We start from the raw sequence: 11,119 nt of genomic DNA on the forward strand, positions 1-11,119 counted from the left end.
ACCGTCTCCTCCATCAGCGCAACTGCATTCGTCTTGGTGGGAACCTGGCCTCAATCCACAGCTTCAGTGATGACTCCTTCATTAGGGGACTGATTAGAAGAGCCTGTGGCTCTGATGTGCGTACCTGGATTGGGCTGTTTGATGCAATTCAGGTGAGTCCTTTTTACACTTGTAGACTACAGACAAATCTGTAACCTGCAATCAATGCAGCTGTTCAGCAATCAGCTTTCTCTTCCAGGAGGGAATGTGGCTGTGGACTGATGGGTCGAGGGTCGTCTTCACTCGCTGGGCTCGCAGGGAGCCCAACAACTCCGGTGGAAAAGAACACTGTGTCGAGATCAACTTCAGAGGTACGAATATTATTTCCAAACTTCCTAATGGTATTTTTTATTGAGAAGAAACATGGATAAAAATTGTGTTCATGTTTTTCTTTATTTGTCTGCAGAACAAGCATTATATTTAAATGCACTCTGATCAGTTCGACAAGTTATTAACTGAAAAGACGTTTGTGCTCTTGTACTCAGCGACTCTTTTCCTTTTACAGGGGGCAATTGGAACGATAGACCATGTAAGGATGTGTTGCCTTCTGTTTGTGTGAGGAGACACTGATGCCTCCATCCTCCATCTGCCCTCATGTGTACCGAGATGATGCCACTTCCACCACGACGACGTTACTTTGTCTTTGATGTTACACTTAAATAGTAGCAAACTTTCTCTGATGATTCACTTTTCATTTAATGTTTCAAATCAAAATACCACCAGATCAGTAAATGGCAGCATAGGAAATTGCCTCACTAAACTATGATTTAAAAACTTGCTCTCAAGTGAGCGGGACAAAATGATTTTTCTTGTGATTTTTCTCATTTACTGTCATATATTCACTATCTTTAATCTCAATCGTAATCAATACAAAAAACAAAAATACACTGAAATAAAAATAATCTTTAAGCATAATGTGTTTCTGTAATGTTGTTTGTGTGTGTGTGTGTTTGTGGAAGACTTGTATTTGGTGACCAGACTGTCACACTTACTGTCAGAGAGGTGAAACTATCAGACACACTTTGACAGACAAAACTCACAGCAGAGATGTAAAAAGTATTTTTAACTTACAGCCCCCCTCCATTGTATTTTGATATTTTTATGATATTTCTGAGTCCTTTCTTGGCAGTGTTGATGAGGCAAATATTTTCAGACAAATCACATAATTTTGTGCTCAGAGTCACTAAATTTAAGCTGTTGCTAATATAGAATAATATATTCAGCAGATAAGTTGTCTAGTGGCAGTAAATGTTTTTTTAGCTGTCAGAAGCTCTGTAAGTGCTTCTGTCATTGATCTATACGAGTCCAAACACACTGAATTATTTATCTGTTTATCTCACCTGAATTTTTCTAACTCAACATAAGTCTGCAGATGACCTGTAACTGCCCCTGTTAGCTGTAAACAGCATATAAACAGCATATAGTCTTAAATAGCCCAAGTTGTAATTTAATAACATCACTGAAAATGAAAACTGTACACATGTTTTTCTGATTAAATATCCAGGCGCCTGGGGAAAAAATAAAAACTTTGACATCACAAGCTTTTATTCACAACTCTGACTGAAGTATTTTCTCTAAATAAGTTAATTTCATAAACACAATGGGTCTCATTCATGAAACGTTAGTAAATTTGTGCGTAGATTTGCACATAAAAGCCTACGCTACTAAAAACCTACTCCGGATTCATGAACACCGCGGGAAATTCAGATCTGATCGTAAACACGTGTGTATGATCGTGAATGCCAATCCATCGTAAAGTGACAGCGCGCTCCCGGTAATCAGCTATTAGCATAAATCCCCGCCCATGAATTGCCAATGACTGGATAAGGAGGTGTAGATGCATCCAGTCGACCTGTCAGTCATGGCGCAAACGAAGAAAGGGAGAGAAAGAAAAAAGAACTTTGCGGAAGCGGAGATAGAAATACTTTTGGGTGAAGTGGAATTAAGAAATTTTTTTTTATTTTCATCGGTTAGCAGTGGTGTGACAGGGACAGGCAAAGCGAAGGCCTGGAGGGAGGTGACAGATGCCGTCAATATTGTCTCTGTAGTCCAAAGAACCATGTCCGAGGTGAAGCGTAAATGGTTTGACATGAAACTGGAGGCAAAGAAACGCATAACCTCACACAAAAGAAATATATCAGCCACAGGAGGAGGAGGCTCACAGTCGCAGCTATCAACTGCAGACGAGCGCATCGCGGGGATAACTGGGGAGACCTCTCTGTCAGGAATTATACCTGGCGGAGACAGCGACATGCCTCCACTGGAGCCTATATTTTTATTATCATCATTCAACATGTAGAAAGAACGTGTAATCTATTGAGTTGATTTACATGGATAATTCACAATCATGAACCTAATCTGGATCTTAAACCTGCCAATTGCCAACTACTTTAACTAAATGTGTTATATTTTTATCATATGTTTAGGCTATATCACGTGTTTCAAAGGCATCTGTGTATTGTGTACATAACAGAGCGCAATATGAATTTAAATTGTAATTTCCAATAGTGACAAGCATTATTTATGTGCATTCTTAAATTTACACAAGCACTACGCGTGGTCAGCAGCATGTGTAGATTTTGTTAGTAGCTACGAAAAGATCGGAGCTACTAAAATATTGATGAATGCGAGATGCACGTAAATTTCCGTCTGCGAACAGTTTACACACAAATTCGTTCTGCTCACATTTCATGAATGAGACCCAATGATTCTGTATGAATGAGGGCCTAAGGCAGCGCAGTGCAAATAATAATCCACCCACACACACGTAACAGTTTATAAACCTGTCCTTTGAGAACCACATGTTTCTGAAAAAGTCAGAAAAGCAGCCTGTTTTCAGTTTGTGATGATGATTCCAGCTCATCTAGAGGGTTTTTAAAGAGGTTTTTAGCTCCATAAGAGGAGAATTTTCTGGACTCATCAAGGATCACTTCATCTCTGTTTATCACAAACATACAAAATCAGCACATCTGTAGATGCATGGTTTTTACTGGACAGGAAGGGGATGTAATATTGTAACCTGAGAAGTAACTCAGCTGCCAGACAAATGTAGTGAATAAAAAGTACTGTTGATGAAGGTTCTCAGTCATCAGGGTCATGGTAAATCTAAGTGCTGATACGACTCAATGCTAAAGCTTTCTAACCACAACCAACAGTACATTTGGTGTTGGACGACCTAAATAAACCGTTCAATCCATGTCGAGGCATACAGAGACTTTCTACAGGAACCTAGTTGAATATTTCCCAGTGACATTTATTTTCCTGATCATATGTAGGATCAGAGCTCTGTGGGTTGGATAAAGGAAGTTGCAGCGTACCAAAAATGTTCTTTTAATTTTCGTATTTTATGACAAAAACAAGTCCATTGTCATAGATCATAGTTTCTTATATCCACTAAATACTGTCACTCTTTCAGTCTTATTTTTTGATTTCACTGTCTGTAACAGATGGCGGTGTGATCGGTGTGCAGGCAGCTCTGTATGGACGTGCAGACAGAGAGACCTGCAGTGAGGGAAGACCTGCACAACAGCTCACCAACACAAAGTGCTCTCAGCAGGGCACTGTGGACGTCCTCAGGAGGAGGTAGGCACAATAAAGTCCAAACTGTCCTCATGTGCATCTTTGATTAAAGCAACACTATGTTGTTTTTTGTTCCATTTGGCGCAACACACCTGTCATAAAAACAAATACCAGGTGATTGTAACAGTTTCTCAGATGAAATGTTACCTTACGTGCTAACTACAAACAACAGTCAGCAAGTAGCAACAATGCTGCGTCTTGAAGTGAACATGCATGCTTTTTCCCACGCTGCAGTCAAAGGTTTCACAGGTCTCCTCAGACATTGTCCTCTTTGGTCTCCTCACCTCTGTCATGATGTCTGTAGAGGCTGCTGAGCCTGGGTATGTTGCCCACTCTACGGAGGGTTGATCCAATGTAAACATTTGACATGAAGCCAAATTCCAGACCGGACTAGTAATACAGAATTTTAGCACTAGGTGGCGTACGTGACTCAGCCTCTTCTGAGTGGAACTTACTGAGTGCAGTGGCACCACAATCTGTGTCAGGCATGTTCAATCTGAAAACTGTGAAATCTTTGAGGTACATTTTCTCTGGTTAGGTGGGGGTGTCAGAGGTGTGACCCACTCAGTAGTCGTGCACTGATGAGAGCAGCCCTCGCCCCTTTTTAGGGTGAAACCAGCCCCTTGAATTTGACTGGCAGTAAATGGCTATTAGGAGCCTGAATCTGATGGCCAGTCAGGCAAACAATGATGTTATGTTGTTGTTGATCTACAGTCTGCGTCACTATACAGTATAGAAAAAATGTAAATAAAAACAAAGAACAACTGATGTGTTAAAAAAATGAACTCATTCTAAAAATAGAGCTTTGTCCTCTTCATGTTTTTGTTTTTGTCAGATTAATATGGTTGTATCTGTATCTGCCACAACAAACAGATAATTATCTATTAAAAAAATAGATTCATGTTATTGGCCTTCTTCACATGGTCCTTTCCTTTTCACTGATGTAGTTTGACCCGCAGCTGTGGCAAGTGATGTCATCCACCACCCCAGTTTTCCCACCTGGGGGGTGTTTAGGATGTAACAGCAGAGATATTGGCTACATCTTCTGACTGTCCAGTCTGTGAACAGTCCCTGTTGGGTTAGTAGTGTCAGTTCTGGTCTTGAATCTCAGTGGAGGATTCCCGTCGTGTGTCATCCACAGAAGAAGTCCATGGGATACGACCAAAAGCTTCGGCAACGGCTAAATAAGTTATCTTACCCCACGATCATTAATGAATGCTCAATATCACATTATGTCTTTTTAATGCACAGTAGGCTTGCATCCCTCTACATCAGGCCTATTCAACTTCTTTTGTAGAAGGGTCAGATTTGAAATAAGTGACGTGCTAAGGGGCCGGACTTTTACGTTACCTATATCTGCCCTTTACAACTTGTAATTTAAATGTGTTAAAACAATGTACTCATAGTTTTCACAATTGAAAGAGAAATTATGTGTACAAAAGTGCAGAAGAAGAAAAAAACAATTCACCTTTTTAATCTTAGATGTAGGTTGTCAGCTTGATTTTTGTGGTTGTACAGTTGTCAACAGTTTTACATACACTTGTAAAGAACATGTATATCATGGCAGTCAGGTGAGGCAGTTCAGAGGAGAAAGTAAATACAAAGCTCACTCTCTCTGGAGCCGCTGCCCGGCTCACATCAGAAGGGGGATATTCTTCCCTTCTTCTCTTTGTTGTCTTTTTCCCCGCAGGTTTTTTCAGTGCTGGGGTTTTGTTTTGTTAGTTTGTTTTTAGTTTGGGTTGGAGATCACCGGTAGTCCAGCTTTTGGTTTTCTTTGGTTCATTTAGGGTTAGATTACTTTATCCTTTCCCTTTTTGATAGTTTAGAGGGGATAGCTGGGTGCGACGGCCCACTGCGTGGCTGGCTCAGTGATTTCCCCTTCTTTTGTTGATTTCAGCTGGGATCTCCATCCTCTTTTGGTAGGTACTTTGCTTGAGCGTCAGTGAATGATTTAAAATAAACTTTTGTTCAACTGTTCATTTGGTGTCTGAGCGTCCTTTTAAATATGTTGCACCCTCTCTGCGAGCCTTTAGGTTAGAGGGTCCGTAACAGACAGGAAATGAGAGAAATAACAGGTTAGTACGGTGGTGCACATACCTACTGTGTATACATATGAAGTATTCATTACCTTCGCATATATTTATTTATATACATGCCATCTGCACATGCCTACACACAAACACAAGAAGAAAAAGTGACCCAAACTCCTCGACTGAATGTGTCAATATTATTAAACTGTGTTCCACAATCTGTTTATTCCATCTTATCAAATATTCCATATTTGAAACAGGCGTATATTGTTGGCAGTTACTGGAAATACGGCACACATGTAGACATTTGACTTGTTTCAGATACCACGACTGAACTGCAGATTAAATATGGCTTTAAGAGATAAGGGAGGACAGTATGCCAACAGCTTTGACTGCTTGGAACGAATCCACGACAGAAGACACATGATTTGTTTGTTTTAGATTTGTTTTCAGGTACATTTTCTCTGGTATAGTGGGTGTGTCAACAGCCAGTAGTCCTGCATGAGCAGATCTAGCTCCTGTTTTGTTTGACTATATTTGACTTTGTCATGCTCTCGTTCATATGATGTGTTTGCAGAAGCATGTGCTCTACTGCAATGATGACAGTTAAGGTTCAGTCAGCTAGATCACAGGCTCAAACTTGGCAGTGTAACACACAGTGCTGAAACTGCTTTATTGAGTTACAATGTTCACTGTATAAAAAACATCGTTTTCTGATTCCAGCTTCTTAAAAGTAAATATTTTATATTTATTTTTTTATTCCGTTGATGCATGTTTGGATGATTCTGCATAACGACAGCAGATTCAATGATGACAAGCCAGAAGAATGACATTTGAAAGTAGTTTTATGCCTGCGCTGGTGATCGCTCTGGCTGGAGGCGTTTTGTTTTCAGGTTTTCCATATATACGTATGTCCCGATGTTGTGAACCCAACATCTTAGGAACACCTCGAGGGAATTTCCCCACAGTTGGCAGAAACGTCCACTTGGACCCAAGGATGGACTGATTTGACTTTGGTGGTGTCATGTTGCTGATCACATACAAAGATTATAACTGTTTGTTTTTTTTTGTCTTAATGAATGAATCTTTGTTTTGCTGATATTGATTTTCAGGTGATTGTTGTTGCACCATGTGGTGAAGCTCTCTATCGGTCCTCTGTAAAAATGGCCTCCAAGTGTAGCCGGCATGTGTCTGACTGGAAGTTATTCTCTGGAATCACACAGGTCAATACTGCTACTTCCTGTTGCGTGGAGGCAAACAAACGCAAGGCGGCAATTATAGTTTTAGTTTGTGAAGATCACATTACCAGAAAGAGGCGACAGTTTGTCCTTTGGGAGGAAACTTTATTTATTTTGTGCACCAACATATTGATACTAGAATCAAATTTCATATGAACCGCCACTATGTGTAACTGTAGAAGGTGTACTGTGACAGTTAACACTATTGTTTTGACGGCGTATCGTTTGGAGCTGATGTCTCAAGTAACCAGAATGTTTGTTTAAAATTGTTTAAGGAACAAATTTACTCAAGGCTGTGGCAATATGTAACACAATATTCACTAAAACAACAGACAGTCTCGTGGTCAGTGGATGACGAGAAAGATGAGGAAACAAGCACCCAGAAAAACTATATAAAGGCCGTGTTCCCTTTGCCAAGACATCCTTCAACCTGCTACTGCACGAGCAACTTCATCTGATCATCATAACACGGTAAGGTTTTAACTTTGTCTTTCATCACAGCACCAGCTTCACAGAAAAGACTCTGCTTCTACTATTGATTACTGCAATTACCCAGTGCTGATTTACAGTTAATCGTAGAAAAACAAAATATATCAGCTGATTGCATTGTGTCCACTTAATGAGGCCGTCTCTTTTTAGGGTGTAGTTGTTTACAGTTCTACCTTCCCTTCCAAAAAAGAAGTTTATTTGAGTGTGCTATTTATATTTTCAGTTTATTTTTCATGCACTTATCAGAGATAAACGTAACAAAACTATACATAAGTATACACGGTTTATACTGACAAGTGTATAGAAGAGTTTAAGAATATTTGGATCATACATATTACTTAATATTTGCTCAAGAATTAACTTAATCAATTTTTTTGTGTGTTTCACTGTATCCATTTATTTTTATATATAAGAATGTAAAATTATACCTAAATAAACACCCCGTGGTACTTTAAAGTACAAAATACTATATACAAATATTAAAGGGGCACTATGTTGTTTTGGAGAAGAAATTCAAACTCAGAATTGTTAAATGTACAATATTACTGAGGTAATAATACAATCTCAGAAACATTGATTTCTTTTCCATCAGTGAATAAACAAGCTGTTCTCAGAGGAAAATAAGGTCCCAGAACACTGTTTGAAGCTAGAAAGGTGGCAGGGTCCGCCACCTATAAACAAAGTAAAACAGTATAAATTGTGTTGTCCTTGTTTGTTTAGGCAGAAAAAAAAATCAGCCAATGAAGATCTTTCTCTGCTGATTTAAAATTCTTCACCAAAACTACAGAATGCTCCTTTAACCTATGTTGATAGAGTTCATTTCAAGAAAACAAGTATACCTGCAGTATAAAGTAGAACCTGTAGTTTAATGAGTGTGTACTTTATCATGTACTTTCACAAACTGAAGTATATAACCAGTACCTATAAGTTACTGCAGTTTTGATTGTCAGTTGATTTCTGAACAACATAACTTCTTTAATATGTCTTTCTAGAGATGGCATCAGCTCTTCCTCTCATTGTGCTCCTCTGTTTGACCGTTGGACTGTTGAACGTAAGTGATGATGCATCTTGCAAGAGTTTTTAAATCATTTGTTTTATTCATAAGACCTACATTAAACCCTTTCTACTTCTCTGACATTATTATTTCATCCTCAGCAGTATGAAATTCTCACTTTATGTCCCTTCTTCACAATAATAATCAGTCTTCTCCGTCTACCTCTACTTCTTAATTTAACTACAACAACTACCTTCCAAGCTGATTTAATGAATGTCTTGTTCATGTTCACAGGTGTCCACTGCTAAAGGTAGGTAGCTGCAACCTTCAACTGTGTCCAGTGGCAGAAGTTCATCCAGAACACATTACATCATCTGGTTTGCTCGAGTCATTACACAGAGCAGTTCACCAACACACCACCACCGACTCTGATCAATGCACAAAATGCTGTTGTCACTCTGTGATGGAGCGATAAAATTACTCAATGTCATCAGACTGTTTATATGAACCTCTGACACAAATTATTTCACGTCAGCCCAAGTGATTACAGCAGCTTTCAAGTTATTCTGATGTTGTGGGAGGGTGTTAAAGTTTATTTCTCTTAAAGGAGAGACACTACAGGAGAAGCCATCATATATTCATACATTAATCCATAACATGTCTTCTTTCAGACTCAAGAAAACAACTAAAATACACATTTATGTGTCTATTTTAGTCCAGATTTCTGTTTTAGACATTTAAATGCAAATGATTGCTTGTTTAATAGATAGTTCCTCATTGGCTATATAATTTCAGAAAACTTGTAATACAAAAAAATAAGTTTTATGGTGATATTTATTAGTTAAACAATTCCACCCATTTACCCAAAGTGTCATTATTTATTTCTGAAGTTGTACAATAGTTTTATTATTTGCATATTTAAGTCTACAATTTCTGAAAACTCTGAAATAATTGACTTAAAGGTGCAATATGTAAGAATTGTTCACCTGTTTAATTTATACTCAAAACAAATACAGGCAGCATATAACCAGAGTTACTGCTAACTGCTGCTAACTGTATTCTGTTACATGCATGATTGTAGCTACTGTTACCGTGTTAGCTAAGTTAGCCGTGAAGCTAGCCAGACAACCGGGGGAATGTTGGTGTTTACACTGCTTGCACAGGAGCTTCAGATTGCTGGGAGAAAGAGGTTTTCAGGCCCAGTGCTAGCTGCTTTGCATGCTAACTTCTGTAGATCTGTCTAACAGAATACGTAGACATAGTTGACATAACGTCAACATTATTTCACTTTCTCTTAATAACTTTAGTTAATGTTTGAATGGTTTAAAACAAAAATTCTGACATATTTCAATGTTAATGTTAGTAATCAACTGTGGAAGTTTCATGGTGATGTCTATCAGTTAAATCATTCACGTATTCACCTCTCGTGTCTTGCCAACCCCAGTGAATATGATGTAACACTTCTGACTCAGATTAGAGACTCATCCTGTTATATTAGTCTGTCTAACATGAAAACTGTGTTGCAGCCTGTCCTCCTGGTTGGAGTCTGTGTGGCTCGCGCTGTTTCATCGTTCAAGCCAGAAGACTGACGATGGCTGATGCAGAGGTGCGTAGTTAATCGCTCTTTATTGGCCTTCAGGTAGTCGATGATCATGTTTTAGTTTGTATTTCTCTCCTCTATTATTATATTATTCTTCTCTGCGTACATGCTCTCACATGTTCCATATTGATTTTGTATCTCTGTTTTCTTCCACCGTCTCCTCCATCAGCGCAACTGCATTCGTCTTGGTGGGAACCTGGCCTCAATCCACAGCTTCAGTGATGACTCCTTCATTAGGGGACTGATTAGAAGAGCCTGTGGCTCTGATGTGCGTACCTGGATTGGGCTGTTTGATGCAATTCAGGTGAGTCCTTTTTACACTTGTAGACTACAGACAAATCTGTAACCTGCAATCAATGCAGCTGTTCAGCAATCAGCTTTCTCTTCCAGGAGGGAATGTGGCTGTGGACTGATGGGTCGAGGGTCGTCTTCACTCGCTGGCATTCCAAGGAGCCCAACAACTCCGGTGGAAAAGAACACTGTGTCGAGATCAACTTCAGAGGTACGAATATTATTTCTAAACTTCCTAATGGTATTTTTTATTGAGAAGAAACATGGATAAAAATTGTGTTCATGTTTTTCTTTATTTGTCTGCAGAACAAGCATTATATTTAAATGCACTCTGATCAGTTCGACAAGTTATTAACTGAAAAGACGTTTGTGCTCTTGTACTCAGCGACTCTTTTCCTTTTACAGGGGACTACTGGAATGATGTACCATGTAGCCAGAGGTGGCCTTCTGTTTGTGTGAGGAGACGTTGATGCCTCCATCCTCCATCTGCCCTCATGTGTACCGAGATGATGCCACTTCCACCACGACGTTACTTTGTCTTTGATGTTTACTGGACTTTCTCTGATGATTCACTTTTCATTTAATGTTTCAAATCAAAATACCACCAGATCAGTAAATGGCAGCATAGGAAATTGCCTCACTAAACTATGATTTAAAAACTTGCTCTCAAGTGAGCGGGACAAAATGATTTTTCTTGTGATTTTTCTCATTTACTGTCATATATTCACTATCTTTAATCTCAATCGTAATCAATACAAAAAACAAAAATACACTGAAATAAAAATAATCTTTAAGCATAATGTGTTTCTGTAATGTTGTTTGTGTGTGTGTGTGTTTGTGGAAGACTTGTATTTGGTGA

At 38.9% G+C, this 11,119-nt stretch overlaps 1 protein-coding gene across 1 annotated transcript; it reads left to right on the forward strand.

Annotated features, from left to right (window-relative positions):
• The first annotated feature begins 7,257 nt into the window (after nt 1-7,257).
• LOC140999301 (galactose-specific lectin nattectin-like) lies at nt 7,258-10,810 on the forward strand. Its single transcript, XM_073469631.1, has 7 exons — nt 7,258-7,357; nt 8,368-8,426; nt 8,664-8,679; nt 9,896-9,975; nt 10,139-10,273; nt 10,360-10,471; nt 10,666-10,810. Exons 2-7 carry the CDS (start codon nt 8,370-8,372, stop codon nt 10,728-10,730), a joined length of 465 nt encoding a protein of 154 aa, XP_073325732.1. The 5' UTR covers nt 7,258-7,357; nt 8,368-8,369; the 3' UTR covers nt 10,731-10,810.
• The last annotated feature ends 309 nt before the right edge of the window (nt 10,811-11,119 follow it).

This window comes from Pagrus major, chromosome 7 (genome assembly GCF_040436345.1).
Source record: "Pagrus major chromosome 7, Pma_NU_1.0".
NCBI lineage: Eukaryota > Metazoa > Chordata > Actinopteri > Spariformes > Sparidae > Pagrus > Pagrus major.